The sequence below is a fragment of the Episyrphus balteatus genome, chromosome 1 (genome assembly GCF_945859705.1).
Source record: "Episyrphus balteatus chromosome 1, idEpiBalt1.1, whole genome shotgun sequence".
Taxonomy (NCBI): domain Eukaryota; kingdom Metazoa; phylum Arthropoda; class Insecta; order Diptera; family Syrphidae; genus Episyrphus; species Episyrphus balteatus.
Genome location: NC_079134.1, coordinates 49,909,119 through 49,933,633, shown reverse-complemented (window position 1 = coordinate 49,933,633; position 24,515 = coordinate 49,909,119). Strand labels below are relative to the sequence as shown.

The following is a 24,515-nucleotide window of genomic DNA, read 5'->3' as shown; positions in this document are numbered from 1 at the left end:
TTGAAAATTATAAGAAAAATATTGATTATACACATTTTAAATAAAGTCGTTTTTAAGGCAAAGTGAAATAGTCGAAAAACTCCGTTTTCCGGAAAAGAGAAAAAAATCACAAAAAAAACTGGTTGTCAATTTTTCGAAAATCCTTCTTAGAGCCAATTTTTCAATCTTCTAATAAACAGTCAGTTAACTGTTCGACGAATAAAGTTATTGGGCTCATAAACAATCAGATAAAAACATTGAATTTTTCAATCAAGAATAATTTATTCTACAGAATAACAAAAAAAAAATTGTCAAATTCAAAAATATTTAAAATTAAACGTCATTTTTATTCATGATTGTTTTTGTTTTCTTGTGTTCCACTGTATTTTTTTCAAAATTCTTTCAAAACAGCTTTGACAACTGACACAATATTTTTGTTGAGATTATTCCTTAGAATAATTTTTATTCGTCTCTGAAAGAAGCAGATAGTTTTATTCTAAGGAATAAGCTATATCTGCTTGTTGAAAAATTGATTTTTTCTCTATCCTTAGGAATAAGTACTAAATGACTGTTTAACTGCCTATTGAAAAATTGGCCCTTAATAAAATACTTTAAACGGCTCTTTTGAAAATCTTCGAGTAAAATCAAAATCAGTAAATAAAATCTCTATGTAACTTTATGCAAAGGTGAAATTTTTTTCAACAATTACAATATCAAATTCTAAAATTTTTCTGCTACCTTAGACTTTTTCTAATAGTACAAATATCTTCAATTTCGGGTGCATATACTAAGTCTAAGAGCCCACAGCAAATTTTGGGAGTGGAGGTATAACCAAAATGTGGCATGCAGTTTTATAGCCTTATGCGTTTTAATAACGAATTCAAAAGTCTGGCAGCTTTAAATCGCGGCTTTATATGGTTTCCGAGGGGTTAAATATCGCGAGTTTTCCAATTAATGTGAGTAGGCTAAATTAACACAAAATCACATTCTGAATATAAGGACTGATGCTCTGTCGTTTCCCCAAAGCCTGAAGACATCAATCTTGACAGTGCGATCAATAGAACTCAAGATATGTATTGAAACAGGTTAGGATGCACCAAAATACGATTTTTTGTACTATGTCTTTCGACAGATATATCGTTCTCTATCAAACAAAAGCAGATAAAAGCAGCCAATTCTTTTTGTATCTTTTAGTACATAAACCAAAGAACAAAATTGTGAAAAAAAGTAGACAGCGGAAACATTTAAAACTCAATTCGAAATTAAAAAACTGCAAATAAAAGCTTATTGTGTGAAAAAAATAATATTAATTAAAAATATATTTTTAAAAATTTTTATTATCAGCAATATAAATAGCAGTTAAAATAAGCTTTCCAACGACATACAACACTTATATAATTTATTCAAATATAGTTTTTAAAACGTATCGTGAAGATTTGCTTTATTTTGTTACTCAAACAAAGTATTTTCAAGTGGAGACTTCAGATACAATTTTGTAATAGAGAAACTCATTTTAAAAATCAATTTTCAATGAAAACATATAGATTGACTTTCCCTTGATTCATTTCCGTAAAGAAACTACCAAAAATTAAAATTATATAAAAACCATTTTTGAGGCGCAAATGGTCCTTTGGGCCCATTGTGCGACGCACAGACCGACGGACGTCATGACGAAAACCACTTTTTCGGACTTGACCAGTGGACAAAAATAAAAAAAATCAAGTCCATTATATGACGAAAAACCGGTGCTTAACATGAAGGGCTCATATTCTACAATAATAAAACACAGTTTTTTACTGTTTAAATTCAAGATTCAAAAAGATTAGTGGTGTTTTTCATGGTGTTTTGATTATTCAAGCTTAGGTTCAAATTGAAGTTTATCATTTTTTTTTTGTTAATTATCAAAATGAATATCTGCTGATCAGATGCGTATTTCAGTTTGTTTTTGTAAAGTGAAATTAGTATTTAAAAAATTGAACCTAAAAAAGTCTGTTTTTTGTGACTCAAAAACTAAATTTATATTAGACTGTAGCAAGCTGTAGCAGAATCTTGTATGCCACTAGGTTCCCTTATATTTCTACTTTAAACACATGGTCACCTTTTTTGCTCATACTTGCTCATCTTCAAAATATTTACATTTTTTAGACTCATTTTTAGCACTTAAAAACAAGGATTTTTTCGAAAAATAGGCTTAAATTGCAAAATTTTCAAAGATTAAGGTGATTTACGTGTTTGTTTCAAGTAAAACAAAAAACTGTGGATGTTCCAAATATTTTGTTCCAAAATTTCACCTACAGAGTTGTCTCTAATTCGATATTAACTAAATATTTATTATTTTTTTGCGAAATTTATCATTTATTTGGTGAAATATACCATAAATATGTGTTTCTGAAGGTATTCTTATTCAAAGGAACACAAATCATTTATATTCTGATTTTTGTGAACATCCCCCATACACTAGACGCACTGTGCATCGTAATGTTAGTTTTGATTAAAACCTCGATTTTTTTTTTTGACACGAAACCAATACTTGCCCTATTGAGCAAGTAAAAAAAAATATTTGCAAAATTTTCAATTATTAACTGATGGATGAGGCCGTGGCAGTTGGCGTTGATTGTTGCTCTGTGTTTGAATACATAAGGTGTATAATGAAAAATTAAACACATCTTCCAATACGCAAACCTTTCTGATTCATTTATCTTTCACTGGTAATTTTTAAACGAAGAAAATCATTAATTTACAACCTCGAACAAAACGTGCAAATTTTCACTTAGTTACTTATTCTATCTCTCTCTCTCTTTTTCTCACAACACCATTTGACTTTCCCAAGGCTTTATCTACATAACTAATGAGTGCTGTCAAACTTAGTTCGAACGTTCTTATTAAAGCCCCCCTAAAGGTAATAAAAGACTCATAGCTTAGCGGTGTTAATTGAAGGTGCATGAAGTTTTCCAATGCCATTAAGGTTATAGGAAATGAGAAGAAGTTTTCTTCTGTTCTTTTATAACTTAATTTTGTAGGTATAGACTATCACTCTGGACCATCAAAATGTATAGCTTGAGTAAATTAAAGAAGTAACTTTTGAAGATGTTATACAGGAGATGGCAAAACTTTAAGGTAGAAATGTAATTGTAATCAACTTTCAGATCGACTGATACTTTTGAATTTGTTTCCTTGATTTGAATAGTCCAATAGAAATAATTTATAGTAATTTGAATAGAAGAGCGAAGGAACTTAAACTTAAAAGGACTTGAGAAAATGTTTACAATTATTATCCATTTGATGTTGTTAACATTAAGAAGACAATCCTGTACTGAGTTAGTTAAAGTGTTCATTAATACCAATATATTGTTTAAGCATAAATATTTTAGATAATGCCTTAGCTTTGGGAGTTAATTAAATTCAAAAAGTACGAACACAAAGATTTTTATCTTTAATTTGATATCTATAACATAAAGCTTTGAAACTCTTGAAAATAGGAGGTAAATTAGTTAAATAAATAAGAAGATCCGCGAACTTCTCCGTAATGTGCATTCCGTGGAAAACAAGAAAAAAAGTGCTAAATTGTATATAAAAATTTAAAATACTAATCAATTGGTTTTGTTAAACTGAATTTCTGTGATTTAGGCCCATTTCACACAGCGCCGAGAACCGGATAAACGGCCCGGATACACGGTTGCAAGGATACACAATCTTATGGGCGCCTTCACACGTAGAAACCGAAACCGAAACCGTGTACACGGTTCGGGTGCCAGAATGAAACCAAATGCGCTTACTACAACCAGAGACAGAAGAAATATATATTTATCTTGTCTTTGCTTCAACTTAGCTGCCGTTCTGGTTTCCTTCTCATGTGCTGTAGTTAAGAAAGGGGTTGTTTTGTTTTTTTTTTTATATTATATATCAGTTCGTATTGTGACTTGTGAGGTAAGATAGGGGTTGTTTTTTTTTTGTTTCTGTTTAGGTATATCAAGATCAAGTCGAAGTGAAACCAACAAGAAAAATTCTTGTTTCTTCTGCAGCTGCAACCGACCGGCTGCCGGGTGTGTGTGAAAGGATACTCATTTTTTCACAAAACCGTGTATCCGGGCCGGATAGACGGTTCTCGGCGATGTGTGAAATGGGCCTTAGAAGTAAAGGTAGGAAAATACCGAAAATGTATACGGTAGCGATACGGGTAACGGTGCAAACTTGTATGAAAAAAAAAACATATAAAAGAACTCAAAAACCGGAAAAATATAAGGTAGCGATACATGCAAAGGTACAAAATGTTTTATTAATACTTATGGTGGTATACCATAAGCGTTGTACCGCTGCGGTGCACCTTTTAGGGCGTACAAGATTTAAATTCCTGGTTGATTCAAGATGCAAGGAAAAAAGTTCGTTTAGATTAAGATGATGATTTGATGTTGATAAGATGTTTTCAAAACTTTTTGTATAACATAATATATCTTATCCTTTATAACGAGTTTAAGCGAACAGAGATATTTTACATCTTAAATTTGGCCTTATTTCCCTTTTTTTAAATGATCGATTGTGATTTTCTGTAGAATTTTTTTTTTATTAAAATAAAATAATCTATGTTTGGTACAGGTAAAAGTATACGATTGTTTAATATATCGCTTCCGAGATACAATTTTCTTACGTTCGGGAACCGAGTGTGATTATGGAAAATCTGGATAACACGGGGGATGGGCCGAGTGCATCATTCCCTAAATCCTCAAATCCCTTTATCTCGTAGCCAAAGAAGTTTGTGAATATGCGCAGAGTGTTTTATTTTTTCTTCTTGAAATCTGGCCACTCCTCAAGATCCAGCAGAATCTGTTTTGCATCCCAAAAATCTCTGGCCATAACCTTTCTGGCAGAGACGATCGAATTAGCTTTTTTTGGAGCGGAATCACAGGATTCCATGAACACTGCCTCGTTTTTTAGTTTTAATTTAAAGTGGAGGTCTTCTATGGTTAGAAATCTTACTGTCTTTAATGTATGTTTTATTTAATTTTTAATTTACGATGTTTATTCTTAAGGTACGTTTTTTTGTAGTTATTATTTGCTATTATTATTTATTATTTACTAACTATTAACACTGCATTAAGTTGTGAGCTGGATTACACAGTTTTGTGTGGCAAATGGTCCCAAGATGTTGCTTGCTATGAGCGCTCTTCGGCTACTGATAGTGTAAAAAATCGACGCATAAAAATAATCGGATCGTTCTTTAACCCTAGAAAGCTAACCATTCGACTTTTTGACGAACACTCAGCATATTGCGCAGAGCTTTGTCATGGCTAATTCTATGTGCAAGATGTTTCGAACACTTTCTTCGGATATCCTCATAACTTTAGCTATTTCACTAACCTTCACACGCCTATCGTCGAGTACCATCTTATGTACATCATCGATGGTTTTCGTTGTTTCTGCTGTTTTCGGTCTTCCTTGACGTGCTTGATTTTCCAAAGACGTGAGACCACGTTTAAATTCAGCTGACCACATTTGTTGACGGTTGACGTCGACGGAACAAAGGTCTGCGTAAGATTCTATCATATTTGATAGGATATCATTTGCGGCTTACTCAACCAAAACCAAGAATCTTATCACTACTCGACATTCAAGTTATTAGTTTTTACGGAGGTTGGTTTTCGGAATAATTCTTGTTACTTAACCAAATGAAATAAAATTTGTTAATTTTCATATGAGCCTTTGTGGGATTTATAAATTTTCGCTGATTCGATCGCTATTACTGTGTCAAACCGAGAATTCTTTTTTCAAAATCTAGTCTGCTATAGAAATGGTTTATTAATCTTTATACATATCGTCCTTAGTCCTTAAGAAATCCTATATACTTAGAACAATTTTGCTTTACGCCGACGATATGTAGCTTCAACACACTAGGTCACTGTGGCGTATGTGAAACTTTTTTCCTAAATAGGTAAAAGTCTAAAATTACTTTTAATTTGTGAAATATTGCTAAAAAATTCTAATTGTGTACAAATTCATCCTTTAACACACAAATAGTATAACTGTTACTGTACCATTTCCAGCATTGTTATAGTGTATTCGCACATTTAAATTTGAACAGTACTACACTCTACATTTGCAGCCATTGTATTCAACAATTTAAGCCTTACTTTTTAAGATTATTATAAAAGAAACTTAACCGACCACAAAGAACTAGAATTCTGCACTACTACATACATGTCATTTGTATTTAAAGCTAGAAACAACTACATCAAAAAAACTACATAGATAATAATTATAATTCGGTGTTAATAGCGCTTGCTTCCAAAAGGGTATAGCTGCTGTAATATGTTGTGCGTGATGTCAGTGTAGGCCAGTCATTATATACATTTGGAAATGCAAAATGACAGAGAAAGCTAGATTTTGGATATGTTGTAGAGGATGCTTAAAAAAGCTTAACTTGAAGTTTTCGACCAAGATTTCCTATGAGCTTTTTCCGCCATTTTGAAAAAAAGGATAAAATTGGTTTTTTTGACAATAACTCGGCTATCTGACGAGATGCGAAAATTTTACAAGGAGCTTTTTTGTAGCTTTTAACGAGTTCTACAATTCATGCATACACATTTTTTGTGTATCATGAACCGTTTTCGAGATATCGATTAAAAAAGTCAAAAATTTAGGACATGCAATTTGTTTTTTGACATAATCTATTTTTGGGTGATGAATATCGAAAAAATTATTAACATAAATTCAGACCTACTATGTCGTATTTTTATATTTTTTTTTGGACAAAAATTACGACTTCCAGCCGGCCGCAAAGTCGTTTAGTCCGCTCCCACCGCCAAGCAAGCCGCCCGTTCGGTTGTAAAAAAAACAATCATTCATGTTTTTTTAAATGTTTATATCATTATATCAGTAACACATACATACAAATGTATGTATTTATTTAATAAATAATGAGAAGAAGATGGTAATGGTTTTTTTGTTACCCCAATTTTATTAACCCAAATTTTGTAAATACAGTATACCGGCTTTTTGTGCATTTTGTAATTTGCTTCAATCTCAATATTATTTAGTTCATCAAAATTGCAATTAGATCAGTGCCAATAATTTTTGAAAATAAAAAAATTATTAGCAGCATATGGGTGGTTGGAAAATTTATTATAAATGGTATATGAAAGTGGAAAAATAAATTGCCCACAAACTAATTGGTGGAAAAGGGTGGGTGGGCGAAAAAGTGTTGGTGTCGAAAATCTTGGTTTTTTACGATTTCTGTCAAAAGTAGACCTCCTATCAACAAAAGTTAAATGCAAACGTTGTGGGTAATAAAAGTGTCATAACTTTTACTAAAACCATTTAATTTATATAATCTCAAAAATATTGAAAAAATGCAAAAAATACGATTTTTATATTTTTTATTTTTATCTTTTACCAAAATGGTTTGATTTTAACAAATCTTGGTTAAAAATTACTTTGTTATGTTTTCTATGTATTTTAAATGTTTTTTGAGCAAAAAGTTAATTTTTTGATTTTTGACGAATTTAATCTGATAAAATAGCCTATTTGTCAATCCAAAAAGTTTTTGATTTTTGAAAAGCTTGGAATGTAGTTACTTATATTAAAACCTTTTATTTAAGATTGTATGGAAAAACTATACTTTTGATTTAGAAAATATTGAGAAAAATTGAAAAAAAAAAAACGAGTTTTAAGATCGATTTTTCCGTAAATGACATAATATTGGCGAGAAATAATTTTCCATAGAAACCAAATTATACATTTCTAATGGCCTTTGACCTTCTTAAATTCAATCTAGCATTAGAATAGCTCTAACGTGCAAAGTTGTTGAGATATTGAATTTTGAACGTTCAAAACACTATTTTCGTGATGTATACTTTGATTTCTAAAAAAAAAATTTTTTGACTAGTGAAATCGAACAAGGCATTCACCCGCCCCCTTTCCACCAATTAGTTTGTGGGCAATTTATTTTTCCGCTTTCATATACCATTTATCCTAAATGCTGCTAATAATTTTTTTATTTTCAAAAATTATTGGCACTGATCTAATTGCAATTTTGATGTACTAAATAATATTGAGATTGAAGCAAATTACAAAATGCACAAAAAGCCGGTACTGTATTTACAAAATTTGGGTTAATAAAATTGGGGTAACAAAAAAACCATTACCATCTTCTTCTCATTATTTATTAAATAAATACATACATTTGTATGTATGTGTTACTGATATAATGATATAAACATTAAAAAAAACATGAATGATTGTTTTTTTTACAACCGAACGGGCGGCTTGCTTGGCGGTGGGAGCGGACTAAACGACTTTGCGGCCGGCTGGAAGTCGTAATTTTTGTCAAAAAAAAATATAAAAATACGACATAGTAGGTCTGAATGTGGGCTACAAATTTTATGTTAATAATTTTTTCGATATTCATCACCCAAAAATAGATTATGTCAAAAAACAAATTGCATGTCCTAAATTTTTGACTTTTTTAATCGATATCTCGAAAACGGTTCATGATACACAAAAAATGTGTAGGCATGAATTGTAGAACTCGTTAAAAGCTACAAAAAAGCTCCTTGTAAAATTTTCGCATCTCGTCAGATAGCCGAGTTATTGTCAAAAAACCAATTTTATCCTTTTTTTCAAAATGGCGGAAAAAGCTCATAGGAAATCTTGGTCGAAAACTTCAAGTTAAGCTTTTATAAGCATCCTCTACAACATATCCAAAATTTAGCTTTCTCGGTCATTTTGCATTTCTAAGCCGTTTTTTCCGACATGATGACTGGCCTAGTGGTGTCGGTGACGATTGATGTGTTGCTGTTGTTCATTTTTTTTTCATATTCATCAGTATTCTCAATACCAGTATTTTTGTTGATTCTCCACTTTAGTCATAGTCCGGCCTGCTGGTAAGCCCCCCTGTTGCCATAAAAAGTAGCGCCACTATAAAAAAAAAAAAAAAAAAAAAACAAATGTGTGACAAATTAGTTTAGTGAGTTCGAGAGTTGCCCCTGAAATTTGTCTTCCCGGCTTCGATTATACCAACTAGCTGCTAGCAAATGCTAGCAGGTGGTTTTCTGTAGATTTGTATGCAAAACTTTTGTATATTCTTTGTATGGGAATGTTTTTTTTTATTTTTATTTTTTACTAGCGATTGTCTTGTCTGTTTTGTTTCCAGCTCTGCTGAGTAGAAGTAAAATGAGACTCCAGTTTATATCCGATTGTCAGTGCGAGAAGGTGGAAAGTGAAACGTCGTCGTCGAAGTCGTAGTTTATTCCGCGCGAAAGTTCACTTCACAATTTACGTATCTAACAAAGTCGTAGTTAAAGTATCTTCAGGTTTCATTCATTGTGTATTTCAGTTTCAGTTAAAAATTAAATTTTTAAAGTGTCTTATTGTTTTGTTTTGTCTAATTCTTTCCAAAAAAGATTAGATAAGTTGAGAAAAGTTCAAGAGTCTTGTGGATTTAAGAGAAAATTTAATAATTTTGTGTAGATTTTCGTCATTGCAAGCTGCTGTGAGCTGTGCTTGTGACCCAACACAACAAAAGAAAACTTCAAACATCATTTCTGACTGACAGCTCAACAGGAGAACCTGATTTTAAGGTACAAAAGCTAACGAACTTACAAAAAAAAAAAATTGTTTTATTTCGTTTCTTTTTTCGCCAAATTCTTTCTTAGAAATTCCTTTAATATCTACGTTTTGTGTTTCTACTTTGAGATGTATCTTTTTTTTTTTGACAACTGTTGGTTTAGAATTGTTAATTTAATTGACTTGAGTTCGAATATATCTCAAATAAATTTTGTCTGAATCTGCCAAAATAATGTTTTACAGAAAAGAACAAAACATTTTTAAATGAAATCGAATGAAATTGATGAAATTGATTTTGTTAACGTTAACGTACACAACAAAATTTAGAATAATTTGTTTCCAATGAAATCGTGTGAATGTGGAACAAAAAAAGAAAACAAAAAAAGAAACAAAATAAAGAAAATATCTGCCGAAATGTGTTTTTAAAAGGGGGAAACAAGGTGAAGGATTATTACAGACAGGGCCAGATCAGTGTAAAGGAGCGCCCGGAATAAAATAGATGCATTTGAAATTTGATTGAAGAATACATAACTTGTCTTGTTAAATGCATAAAATGACCTTCTGAAGTTCACATTGTATCTGGTTAGTGGTTATCCATAAATTTTGTCGATAAACAATTGAGGAGCGTTTTTTTCAAAACTCAACAAGTGCATTTTTCAAATTTTTCAGGAGAAGGTTTTTTCTTTCCCATTTGAATACAAAGTCGAATTTTCAAAAAGTAGAAATGAGGAGTTGTTCTTTCTTGAACAGCTAATTGACAGGCTTAATTGCTATTTCAATATTTGGGAAGATTCGTCCGTATTTTGAACACGAAAACACAGAGTTTTTTCAAAACGCAACAAATACAGGTTTTTGTTGAGTTTTGCAAAAACGTTTATTTTTCTTTTAAATAAATAGATAGATAAATTAGTATTAAAAATCTTATTTATTAAAGAAATAAATACATTGCAATGAACTTATATTTATATTAACTAAAATAAATATTGAGTAAAAAAAAAACATTATTTTTAATCGCCATAGCGTCTTTCCATATCCTCTGTGGACTCCTTAGCGTTTGCGGAGAGAACAGTTTCATAGAAGTCCTTGGCATCATCCGGAATAATAAAAAATTTCATTAGCTTCTGTACGTCAGTCATCTTTTTTTCCGAAACTTTGTTTTCTGGGGCAACTTTTTAAAATTGGCAGTTTTTGGACACGCTGAAAAAACTGGCTTTTCAGAGGTGCATCCGTTACAGGAGATCCGCTGAAGGTGTCACTGACAGATAATGCTACTTTATTTCCCGTCTTTTCGTAGTATATCACTCTAGCTTATTTTAAAAGGCAACTTTGACCTTATAAGTTTTTTTTTTGAATCCAGCTTGTAGTCGCACACGGTCCAGTCTTTTCCGATTTTTCTTACGGTTTCAATATTTTGAAGAACGTTGTAATATTCTTCAGGAGAAATGATGACTTCTTTCTTCCTATATTCCTTTTCCACTCGTCCAAACACACGATCTGGTGGCATGTAGCTGTGACCTGTTATTGGAAAATAGTGGTTTATATTTTTGAACATTTTGCTTTTTTCCAGAAAAGAGCATAGTGCAATCATCAAAATCGTGTTTTTATTTTGAGAAGCACAAGAGTCAGAAAAAAGACGTAGTTTTTTTGGCTTTGGCCCAGATTGAGTCTTTAGGCTTCCTTCAAGCTTTTTTAAGTATAGTCCACAACGATGGATGCTACTTCGTTTGCTCCTCTTGGGCCATCCGTCTCCAGCAAAGTATAAAACGTTACGTTTTCTTTATCTTGGCTTTCCATGTGGTTGACGATTCCCATGTTGTAAAGCCACACTTGTCTTGTCTTTGCACGTTGATATCTGGACATCATACTCTTTTCATGCCGAACATGTGTCCGTGCGCAGATTAAATTCCGAGTAAAAAATCTTTTTATATTTGGATAGACTGCACTTTTGTTTTCCAGTTTTCTCTTGTTCCCATACAAAAATATTGAACATTTTTTTGAGAGTCAGCTCTGGTGGAAGATAGCTTCTTTTGGATTTTTTTCTTTCTGGATTCGGCAGTAGAAAGATGAAATGTGAGTTCTAACAGCAGTTGTTATTTCAGAATCAACGGGTTTAGCCCTGTTTCCTCCTCGTCGCTCTCTTGGGATGCCCATTTCATGCCCATATAATAATAATTGCTTTCCAACCACAGGCAAACTTTGTGGAGTTTTGCAAAAACGAGCCATTTTGTTGAGTTTTGGAAAAACCTCCAATAATTTTGTTGAGTTTTGCAAAAACCTCCAGTAATTTTGTTGAGTTTTGAAAAAACGCTCGATTTTAAATATTTTTTTAAATTAAAACTGTTCACTTTTTTAACATTTTTATTTTGTCATCTTGTGCGCCTGGTCGTGCCAAAAATTTCGATACCAATAACTCATTTTTGCAAAATGCGTTTGTTGAGTTTTGAAAAAACGCTCCTCAATTTGGAAAGGCAAAGTGAACTGTGACCAGCTTAGATCTAGGCGCATATTTTTCAGCGATAGGTTACTAGGTCGGTGCAAGTCCAGCTATTCGTCGCAAAGCCCCTTTACAATGTATTGGTCACAGCTGCAGTTTGATAAAAACTTTAAGGTAACCATCCCTTTTAGATCAGTCTGGGAGAATATGACAATCTTTCCACATGTACCGATGCACGGATCAAGAACTGCAGATGGTGTTGGTGGAGTTGTATACTCAGACAGACTAAATTTAAGTCCCTCTGTTCGTCTTCTTAATCACTGAAGCGCGTTCTAGGCGGAACTTTCGGCAATAAGAGAAGTCCTGTCTTGGCTCAAAGACAATGACATCAATGTATCAAATATACATGTCCGTATCTTCTCGGACAGCCATTAAATTTCTTGATTCTGTACCAAATCAATAACTGCCTTGAACTGTCGATCATCTCTGATGGAGATGGCACATCAGTTCAATCACGTTCCAACTTACATTTTGTAGGAAAAAACGTCAAAAAGACGAAAATCTCTTGTCACAACCTGACTGATTAAACGATTGAAAAATCAACGTATAGCCAGGCAATAACATAAGTATCCCCATCGCTACGTGTAGATTAGACTAATGTTAAAACTAGATTTTAAAAATAAAACAAACCTTAGGTGGAATAAAATCACCTATCACCGCACGCATAGCGACGAAAAAGATCTTATCATTACTGGATCTGAAGCGCTCCTTATCATGCTAGGTATATCAAAGCAGATTACAAATCGGCTCCATAATATGTGTCATAACAGGATACTGTCTAATAGGCAAGCACGCAAGATGCCTTGGAATCTATTCAAACTATGTATTTCTGCAGAAGCTGCATGCTGAGGCGAAGATGGAATTGGTTCCTCACCTTCTCTGTGAATGTCCTGCGTTATTTCAATGACGTAGACTCCATTTGTGAATCTGACTGACAAAAGTTTCCAGAACAGATGGCATAACATCCACAGTAAATGGTTTACGAAAATCATCCGTGCCGAATTAACGTACACCACAAAGACTTAGAAATAAGTCAGTGTGCAGGGTCCAGTGGATTGAACGAACTTTGGAGAGCTGTTTCTAATACAGAATTGATGCCTGAATCGAACATAACTGCCCTGTAAGTGGTTGACACACGAACATTATCTATATCTGACATTCAAAACGCAGTCAAACTAAATAGTTTAAAAATTATGTACACAACAGAACTTGCTTAGCATATTATTGTTCCTTGAAGTCTTAGGTATGAAAATACAAAAATATCGAGAAATCGGTGATTTTAAATGTTAACACTAAAGATGTAACCAAAGCACCAAAAATTGAATGCAGTCTTGCAAAGATGAATTGAATACAATTTTAAGGTATCAAACGTAACTGTTTAGAAACTTAAGTTTAACTTTTGTTGCTTAGACACCTTCACTCTCTGACCGACAAAAAATTAAATCGATAATTTCCCGTAAGAATGTATTAAGCGACATTTCTAAAATTGCTCAGGAAACGCAAAAAACAAAATTATTCTCTAAGGAAATGTATGGGCTGCACAATTTTATTTTCTCTCTAGTTTCATTTTTATGCATGATAGAACAACAAAAATGGTACCAAAACGTGGCGCTCAACTTATAGTATATTTCCACATCAAAAAGTCATTTTCGAAAAAAATGTCGCTTAATACATTCTTACGGGAAGGTATCGAAATTATTTCCAAAAGGGTGGAAAGGGGTAGAATAGGTAATGCAGAAGGGCTTTCGATATCATCTTCATAGCATTGGTTAGCCCGTAGACTAATTAGGAAGTTTTGAAACTTTTGATGTACAACAATACGCAGATGTGGCCTTATTCCTGCACGTTCTTCAAACCAAGTGAATGCGCTAATGTTGACTAGGTGGTTCGCTAAGAAAGGTGGGTATTCCTATAAGTTTTATGTGTCTGCTAACCTGTTTGCTAATTATGTGTCAATCACTTAGTGTGTTGCAATTTATTTAGAAGTTATCGTTTGATGTTGTAAGAATCGATTCGATTCCCTTAGACTTCTGCACGAAGTATAGTCACAGAATAATATAAATTAGAAATTTTCAAAAAAAAAATACCAATGCCTTAGTATTGGCAAATGCGTTTTGTATGCAGAACACGTAACGATACACTTTTAATACGATACAGAACCGAAATGAGTATTCACACTATTGATCTGGATTGCATTATTTCTTATGGGGGAGAGTAAAATGTGAATAAATTTTAAGTACAAAATGTCTTTGTGGCACATAGCTAGCATGAACTACAGGTTTATCTTGTTAGAATCTCTAAGCGAAAAAAAAAATAATTACAATTATGAAATTTCAAAAATGGATAAAGTCAACAGTATCGCGATGTTTATAAGAATCTAGAAGTTGTTTTTGATCGCACTACATTTGCCCCCCTTAAAATATGGGCCTGTGTTGTCAGATAAAAATAAAACAGCCCATCAGCAAAATAGTGGCATTTGCTGTACTGATAAAAAAATATCGTTCGTTATTGTACAATGTACACATATAGATTTAGCTTTAACATTTTGCTGAAAATTGATAAGAAAATCGAGTAAAACGATAGGGGTTTCCGATTTTGTATTGCTTAGTGCTTTAATTTAATTCTCTTTAACCATATTTGTATTAGTCTTGGTTAAGTGTGTGGGTTTGTTTTTGGGGTGGTATTATTTTTTTACTTAAATGAATCATTAAGTAACCTACAAGCATTTAGTTGTATTGGCTATACACAATTAAATTAAGATTATTTTATAACGTCGTAATACTTGGATCTATATTTTTGTTTGAGAATTGTCTACGGTCAGTTTTATAGTGTGTTAATATTATGTTTGTATTATGTCAACTTCCTTTAATAGTTTTGTGCACGTTCTTACTATCCTAAGTAAATAGTTTTGTTGAAATAGAACAACGAAATTTATGAAATATTTACTTAAACCTTGAAGGCAATATGGCAGGTGAGATGATCGATGACTATATTTATTCATTTACTTAAGTGCTTTGTCAGTAATGATGACTTGAAAAAACTAGACCACACTGTCTGTCACATTCATGTAATTTTTCAGGAACGAATTCGCTCAGTACCTATTGGATTTTTAGTTATAGCGCACCACGCACTTTGTCAAAAATTTCTTAATTTCAAATTTGAGAATTGCTAGAGTGGTCCATGTTTTGGAAACCAAATGTTAAAAAATACTCTCTAAATTTCTCGGTTCACTTAAAACTTTGCCCCTTATTCGTTAATTTTGTATAGGAAAAAAAAATAAGGTTCCCGCATTTTTCGAGAGTTCAAACTTCATACACTGCGTGTCACTTGAATAGAAAAATTTTACTCAAGATTAAAGCGATATTCTGGGCCAGTCTAGTCATTTGGGATTAGCTACAAAGTTTTGTTAATGTTTTAACTAGAACTTTAACTCCTATCTTGTCCAGGGGCGTACACACCATTGGGGCTAGCGGGGCGGTGCCCCGGGGCTCCCGACACTCCAGGGCCCCGACTGGCGACAATGAAGAATGGGCAACTTATTATAAAAGTAACGAAGCTAAAAGATAAGATATTTGATAAGAATCACTTCGGACAAAAGAGAGAAAAATTTTATTCTTCAGTGTTATGCGTTATGATTTGGTAGCCAGCCACATAATATTTCATCTAAAAAAAATTATTACCTCAGGGGCCCCAAAAAATCTTACTTGAATTATCTTAGCGACCAACAAATTATAAAAAAAAGTAGGGCGTACACGTACTTTTATGTTTATTCTTATTTTCTATATTAAAGGGATTCCCAAATATCAAATTAGCCCCAAAATTTGCCCCCGGGGCTCCGGAAACTCAACGTACGCCTCTGATCTTGTCTGGCTCCTTTTGAAAAACAGTTGCTTCATATATTCCATTTTAAAATAACAGTGCGAACCAAAGTGTGTTGGAACTTTTCAACCAAACGGGGTCGCCAAATATTAGGGTACTTCATGCTAAGTGAAAATCACTTAAACGTTTGCATAGGTTTGCAATAGTTTTAAGTACAATATTTAGCATATGAAATTTCATGGGGCCAGGTTCGTTTTATGTTGTACCCCAGCCGAAATGGTAATTGCGATGAACCATGACGCCAGCCCAGAAGTCTGCTTTCAACACCTCAAAAATTTTTTTCAGGGGAACTGCCTCTTGCAAATTTGCAAGCAATCTAAAAAGCCCCCAAGAGTATTATAGCTCAGGGAAATTAGTCAAAATATGGGCATGAAATCGCATTTTTCGCGGGACAAAATTTTTTTCATGGAATGTGTTCGGGTGGTTGTCCTTATCATAAAAGTCAATTTGTTGGGATAATTGGAGGTTGGGAACAGCCGCCATCTTGGAAAAGAGATTGGTATCGTTTTTATTGAATAGCTCCATTGTAATTCATTTTAACAAAAACTGACAAAGGTAAGACTTATTAACAATAAAATTATCTACAAAATCATATACAAAACAATTCCGTGAGTTGATTAAATAAAATTTTATAGTTGGTCAAAGTGCGTGTATGTATCGCAAGGTTGGGGCAAAATGACATTTGTTCATATATCTGACGAACTTTTGATTTGTTTGGATAATTCTTTAAAAATGAATTATAGTATTTATAATTATCTTTAAAATGAGACCACAATCGTTATTGTAACCATCATATTGTAGAAGTAATCTAACTCCAAAACTCTCCATGTACTAGTCAAATGTGAGAAAAAAGCTAGTTTTTTGCTAGTAGGCCGAGCAAATTTTGGGAGTAGAGGTACAACCAAAATATAAGTACGCAGTTTTGCAGCCATACGCGTCTTAATATCGATTTCAAATGTCTGACAACTCTAATTTTGTGCTTTATACGGTTTTCGGGGGGTTAAATAACTTAAGTTTTCCACGTAATGTGAATTGGCTAAATTTATACTATTTCCAATTATAAATATAAAAGCTGATGCTCTTACATTTTTCCTAAATCTGGACATCTCAATCTCTGCGATCGGGTTAATAGAACTCACGATATAAGCTTTTTTAACTAACCATATCACGCTTTTCAATTCAAATAAACAAAGAAAATCTAAACAAAAAAGCCTCTAAAACATAATCGCATCAACGGCTTATATCTTGAGTTCTATTGGTCACATCCTCAAGATTGGGGTGTCTAGATTTAGGAAAAATAATAAAGCACCAGCTTGTATATTTATAATTTCAAAAAGTATAAATTTAGCCCATTCACATTAAGTGGAAAATTTAAGTTATTTAACCCCCCGAAAACCGTATAAAGCACAAAATTAGAGTTGTCAGACATTTGAAATCGATATTAAGACGCGTATGGCTGCAAAACTGCGTACTTATATTTTGGTTGTACCTCTACTCCCAAAATTTGCTCGGCCTACTAGCAAAAAACTAGCTTTTTTCTCACATTTGACTAGTACATGGAGAGTTTTGGAGTTAGATTACTTCTACAATATGATGGTTACAATAACGATTGTGGTCTCATTTTAAAGATAATTATAAATACTATAATTCATTTTTAAAAAATTATCCAAACAAATCAAAAGTTCGTCAGATATATGAACAAATGTCATTTTGCCCCAACCTTGCGATACAAACACGCACTTTGACCAACTATAAAATTTTATTTAATCAGCTCACGGAATTGTTTTGTATATGATTTTGTAGATACAGAACATAACGCTTATAAGAAACTCCAAAATTGCACAATATTTGTTTCTTATAACCGAGTGTTTCTTATATTCTTAGAACGGATATAAGAAACAAGTTTCTTATACGGATATAAGAAACAAGTTTCTTATACGGATATAAGAAACAAGTTTCTTATACAAATATACCTACCCAGTAGTACCACAAACTTATCCTGGCCTAAATATGAATCCAATTATATAACTACATATAATGTAGCTATTTTATATTTTTTTCACAGATTTCTTTTCTATTTTTTCCCGATTTAATTTATTCAAGGATTATGTATCAATTTAGTTTTAAGTGAAATATTAGCTGTGTTCCTTTGGCCTGAAGTAGTTCTGGTTGTATTCAACACCATTTCTTCAATAGAAAAAATGTCTTTGAAAAAAAGTACTTTGCTGAGCCCAAAGGAACACAGCCATTATTTCGCAACATTTTTAGCAAAGGCAAACACAGCAGGGATATAAAGAACACAAACACAACAAATAACAAATTGAACACTGAACTGAAATTATCTTCAAATAATGTCAAACTCAAACAGTGTCGCCATGAAAATATTTGGAAAAATCTGCAAAAATGACGAAAAAAATCTGCAATGCAGATTTCTTAAAATTTGGGAAACTCCAATTGAAAAAGTTTTCGAACTGATTTCAACTAAAAAATTACTTCGAGAGTTATTTTCCTCGCTTGAATTGATAAATTTGTATCATAAGTTTCTTCCCTGGAAGTGTGGCTTTATTGTATTGTTGAGCTTTTTCCAATATAAAATCAAAAAATCAGAAATGTATGAAAAAACTCCAGGTGATTTGACAACTCTATTATTTCAATAGGAAAAATTGTAGGTAGTTTTTGGCAAAAAAAATGATGTTTTAGTTCGTCCTTGGCTTTAATTTAATTGACATTTTACTGGAGTTTTTGGAATGTTATCCTTTTTTGTCTTTTAAAGGTTAAGTTTCAGCTGCAGATAAAATCTGCACTGCAGATTTATAGTTCTCAAATGTCTGGGAATGGGTTAACAATCTCAAAAATGCAGATAAATCTATTGGCAACACTGCTCAAATGACATTTGCACAGGTTGCTTTGAATTTTTCTTAAGGGTTCATGTTTTTTTTAGTTTCGTAATTTTTTTGAAAGTTTCTTAAATCCAACCAACTTTATGTGTGAGCAAGAAAGTTCGTGGTTTGAAAAATGTTTCTTTTATCAGTGTTTTTCTTATAAACGTGTTTCTTATAAACACATAATTCAACATTAAAATATATTGTAAAGTAGATGGTGCTTTTGTTCGAGTTTCTTTTAAGCGAGGTTTTCTTATAAGCGTGTTTCTTATAAGCGATAAATACTGTAATTTTATTGTTAATAAGTCTTACCTTTGTCAGTTTTTGTTAAAATGAATAACAATGAAGCTATTCAATAAAAACGATACCAATCTCTTTTCCAAGATGGCGGCTGTTCCCAACCTCCAATTATCCCAACAAATTGACTTTTATGATAAGGACAACCACCCGAACACATTCCATGAACAAAATTTTGTCCCGCGAAAAATGCGATTTAATTTACTAATTTCCCTGGGCTATTATTGTAATAAAAATGTTAATTTCTTCGGACTCGGCGTCAAATTTTTGGTCCCTCTGTCCGTGAATTTTTTCAAGTTGAAAGCATAGAAGTGGGAAGGTATTGTGACTTGGGAAATTGCTTTCCACGCCATCTACCACTTGTAGCGACAACCCGAAAATGATATAGATTTTTTTTTCGATTTGCAGTTCAATGTAGTTTCCATAAGAAAAAAACAAAAAAGACCTCGAAAGACATTTATTTTACGAATTAATTTTATATGAACGAGTATCAATTTTATGATTGTAAAATGATAATAATATGTGTTTATATCTAAATCAGGTTTAAAATATATCAAAAAGAATAATAATTCCTATTTAATTTGTCTCCAAAAAGAAAAGCAAATCGCAGGAAAACAACAACAAATACTACAAAAAATATAGAAACTATTTTGGTTTAATTTTCTTTCAAGATTGTTGAAAATAAAAAAAAATGCTTACCTACTATTATTTGTGAAAAAGTAAAACAAATAAAAGAATAATTTAATAATTTTTATATTTTTTATAGTATTTTTTGTTGTTTTCAGGCGATTCGCTTGCACTTTTTAAATACAAATTACACAGGTATTATTATACTTTTTGATATATTTTAAACCTGATTTAGATATAAACACATATTATTATCATTTTGCAATCATAAAATTGATACTCGTACATATAAAATTAATTCGTAAAATAAATGTTTTTCGAGGTCTTTTTTATTTTTTTCTTATGGAAATTACATTGAGCGGCAAATCCGAAAATAATCTATATAACTTTCGGGGTTCCGTCGCTATCCACTAGGTGCCGTGATGCCAAGTGTCAATAAGAAAATCCCTAAACACAAACTCAAAATGGGTGTCAAATATAGTGGAATCGGTACTGATCAAGTATGTAGGGACTAGAGGCCGTCAAAATCACTGGCAGAGTACTTTTTTACCGACTTCAAAAAAGGAGGAGGTATTCAATTCGCGTGTATTTGTTTTTATTTTTTTTTTTTATGTTTGTTACCTCATAACTTTTGACTGAGTGAACCAATTTTGATAATTCTTTTTGTATTGGAAAGCTGGTGGCTGCAATGTGTTCAGTTATAGTTATAGGAACTATTGGAAAAACCATAAAACCCAGCTTAGATCCATGGAAGTCGGTTTTGTTTTTTGATAAAAAAGATTATTTGTAGTATGTAGTGTTGAAAATGTGTGTTAAACCATGGGTTGGTCTTGATCATTGGTGCAAAATGCTGTCCCATAACGCTTAAAAATTGGGTTCAGATCTAGTTTAAACCACCTTGTTTTATTTTAGAGAATCCAGCTTTACAAGAATTGACAAAATTTATCAAACGCAAGAAAAATGAATATCATCTTACTTTTTCGTATTTCTCATTTATTCTTGCCAATTATTTTTTTTTACAAAAATTTGCGCAGGTGCAGTGATATCTGACAAAATTTGACCAAAGGCACATATTGTGTTGACATTATGTACACTACGGTCTTTTGACTGCCTCAGCTCTTTTGCCAACTCCAACGGACAGTGGTTATATTTTAAGTAGATTTTAGATTATATTGACTTGCGCTGTACTTCAATTTCATATATTCTCAAGTCTAGTAGCCAAATGTTGAAAATTCGAACTTGGGAATGAATAACAATCGCTGGGAGCTAGGTCACGGCTGCAGGGTGAAAGATTCAAAATAACAAAGCCCATCTCATGCAGAGGTGCTAACGGAGTACAACCTTTTGCCAATTTCCCACTTCTTGTGCAGCGTTATACCCTCCAGTTTTTCCTAAGTCGCAAAAAAACTATTCTTTCCCTTGGATGATACCTACTCAACTCAAGTAAGTCCCTTACTTGTTAAAATAGATTGTACCACTTTTAACAACCGGAAAAGATCTCCATAATCGGATTTCTTCTATTTTGTATCAGTATTATTCACCTTATTCTTTAAAAACAACTTTTTAAATAAAACACATTTTTTTCAAAGAAGTTGTTTTCATTTTACATCAAAAGATAAAAGTCCAACCTTACAACTACTGACCTAGATATTCATTACATTGTTTAATTTGTAAAGAATGTGATAAAATTAAATGTTTATTTGTTTCATTTACTTTATTATTCCTAAGTAACGTACTTGTAGGTATAGGTATTTTGAAATATCACCACAACAATAGTATTTATGTACAACCCTCTTGAATATTTTTTCGAAGTTCACTTCAATAAAAACAAAAAGGGTCACATTGAATACGTAACAAAAAAGACGACACCCTATTAATATCAATTAGGTACTCACTATACTTTTTGTTTTAATGTACCAACCGATTGTTCACACGTCAACATTTAAGTAGTAAAACCATTTAAATTAATGTGGGCTGACTGGTTTATTTGTATATTCTGTAAGCTAATATTTTCAATTGAACTGAGTGAGCTGGAGCTCTTTTTTGAGAACTGGATTGATGGAAATATAAAAATCGGTGGTATTTCCTTATAATGAGACTTTTCCATGTACCCGGTAACCTATTAGCCGATGTCAGTTATCTCCTGGTTATGTTTTTACTTGCTCTATAGGGCAAGTATTGGTTTCGTGTCAAAAAAAAATTTCGAGGTTTTAATCAAAACTAACATTACGATAGTCGAGAAGTCCAAAAAAGTGGGTTTCGTCATGACGTCCGTCGGTCTGTGCGTCCGTGCGTCCATCTGTACAAGTAGCTGCAGCCTAAACGGCTAGACAGATTTTCGTGAAATTTGGTACAGATAGTTTTTTCATAATTTCCAAGTTTGATTTTTTTTTGTTTTTTAATATCTCACCTAGAACGTATACCTCCCATACAAACTTTTCGAGGTATTTCAATTTTCTCGAAAACGGCTCTAACGATTTTCATTAAATTTAAAACACGTAATGCTATACATAGTTTTAACATAACTGCGTTTTTAGTTTTCCTCAAAAAATACGGATAGTGGAAATATGTTCTTTACATTTTTTTAAATCGCGGATGTCGGCTCTTCCCGTACATCATTATGGAGTTATTGCAATTTTCTCAAAAATGGCTCTTATGATTTTGATTAAATTTTGCATACTTAATATTCAAAGTAATTGCAGTAAAACTGCGTTTTTAGTTTTTCTCAAAAAAGTCAAGTCAAATAAAAAAAAAAAATTTCTTAACTAACATTTGGCCTCCATGCCGGCTCTTCCCCTACATCAACCAAATTTCTTAAAAAATTATATAGAGGCAGCTCTTATAATCTACAAGTAAGCTAACATAAAAGTGCTTTGAACTGCAAGAGCAAGTACGTGCGGCCCCAGTCGTGCATTTTATTTTCTTTCGTTTTTAGTGTGAATATGTAAACGTTCTCATATCATACTAATGGTTGCGAGGAATGTGTGAAATGGTTAATGAGTTTATTAAAAATTATATTTTCATTTCCACTGTATTTATATAGGGTATAACGTAAAGGTTCTGTTTGCAGGGTCGGTCGTCTAGAGAAAATGGAACCCAGCTGAATGTTTGCCCTTTCCAGTACAACAGTCCCCCTAACCAGTAACGCTGACGTCCGCTTACTTGGTTCCGACTCCCATTCAGTAACGCAGAGCCCTTAGCCCAGTTCGTCCATCAGAGGACCCATTGAGCAAATGCTTTGCTTAAAAGGGTTCCTGTGAATGTAGCTCACTTTTGGCGTTATTGACTGATTGAATTTATTGGACCTATTGCTGGGATAGCTTTAACATGAAGGGACAGTAGGGTGGGTAAAAAAAATCGAATATCTTTCTTTTTTTGTTTTATACTCCAAAAACTCGATTGCTAGACAACTCTAGAACATACTCAACAAATATGAGCTCTTAAGCTGAGTCCATATTAGGTCGATCAACACTGTTTTTACCGACTTCCAAAAAGGAGGAGGTATTCAATTCGTCTGTATTTTTTTTTTTTTTTTATGTTTGTTACCTCATAACTTTGGACTGAGTGCACAAATTTTAATAATTCTTTTTGTATTGGAAAGCCGGTGCCCGCAGTGTGATCCCATTTTCCGGTTTTGGCTATATAAACTATGAGAAAAAATTTGAACGATTATAATAATCAAAGAGACGAGCATGGCATATTCTTATCGGAAATAGATTGTTCTGAAAAAAGGCGTAGTTTCATTAATCTAACCAATGGATATTGAAGATCTTCGAGGTCAAAGTTAAAAAATTTATAAAAGCATTTTTTACTTTTTCAAAGTTCTCTAATTCACTGAAGTCATTATTAGCTTTGTTATACTTTCCTCCTGATCCAGATCAGATCATTGTATTTATTTGCGAAACAATACTCAGAGAAAAATAGACCACCTAAAATCGGTATAAGATTTCTTTATGGTTTTCATCCAAGAAGGAAATTTTTTTAAAGCAATCGGGTTTTCCTTATTGTTTTAAAATCTGTAGGTACTTGTAAGTGAGGCGGCTTCCCTTCAAGCAAGAAAACTGAGTTCAACAAAGAAACTCCCACCTCAGACCGCGAAAATCGGGGTTGCACTCACACACTTGCAACTTTTTGTGTATGAACACAAAAGTCGAACGAGAATCGTGGTGAAAATGAGAAAAGGAAAAGAAAGACAAGGCCAACAAGAGCCAAAGCGTCATTTTGTTATTTTTTGTTGAAGTGTTTGGTCGCGTCGTGTCTCGTGTCGTTGTTTGTATAATGTTAGATTATTAACTATAAATAATTATATTAAATTTATAAACAATATGGAAAACAAAAAAGGTATGTTGTATATATCGCTCAAAGTGTTTGGATTAAAGTGTTGTTTCTGCTTGTGTTGTAGATGTTATCTCTAATGATGAAGAAAAATCCAGAAGGTGAAACATGCGATTGGGTATCTAAAAAAAAACACCAAGCAGCAGCATCAAATGAAATAAAATGAAAAAAATGTATTGTATTTTATATTGTATTTATTGTGAAAATTTCGTTTGCCAAAATAAAATTAAAAAATAAAACAGTTTCAGTGAAAAAAAAAAAATAAATCTTGTTCTTTTTTTGGTCGCAAATGCGAAACGTCATCCCTTTTTTATTCCTCTTTCTGGTAGGTTTTCGCTGCTCCGACTCAGGTCCGCCTTCGCCTCCGTTTTCTCGGAATGGAGATTTTCACCACACCAATACATATGCAATCGACTTCGCGGTGATTATAATTTCCATACTAATTTGAGCCGCCTTCGGACCAG

At 32.6% G+C, this 24,515-nt stretch overlaps 1 protein-coding gene across 3 annotated transcripts in view; it reads left to right on the top strand.

The window, feature by feature from the left end:
• LOC129905765 (dual 3',5'-cyclic-AMP and -GMP phosphodiesterase 11-like) overlaps nt 1–24,515 on the top strand; it is a 182,100-nt gene that overhangs the window by 25,232 nt on the left and 132,353 nt on the right. Inside the window, exon 1 of one of the 3 annotated variants that reach the window (XM_055981331.1) lies at nt 9,160–9,551. The exons of 1 other annotated variant lie outside the window; for it this stretch is intronic. Coding sequence is in view for 1 of the 2 variants with exons in the window: in XM_055981327.1 (XP_055837302.1) it covers nt 14,996–15,002 (7 nt within the window). In the remaining variant the exon portion in view is untranslated. Of the gene's footprint in view, nt 1–9,159; nt 9,552–14,980; nt 15,003–24,515 lie in introns of those variants that run through there. One more of the 3 variants, XM_055981327.1, reaches the window with a different exon arrangement.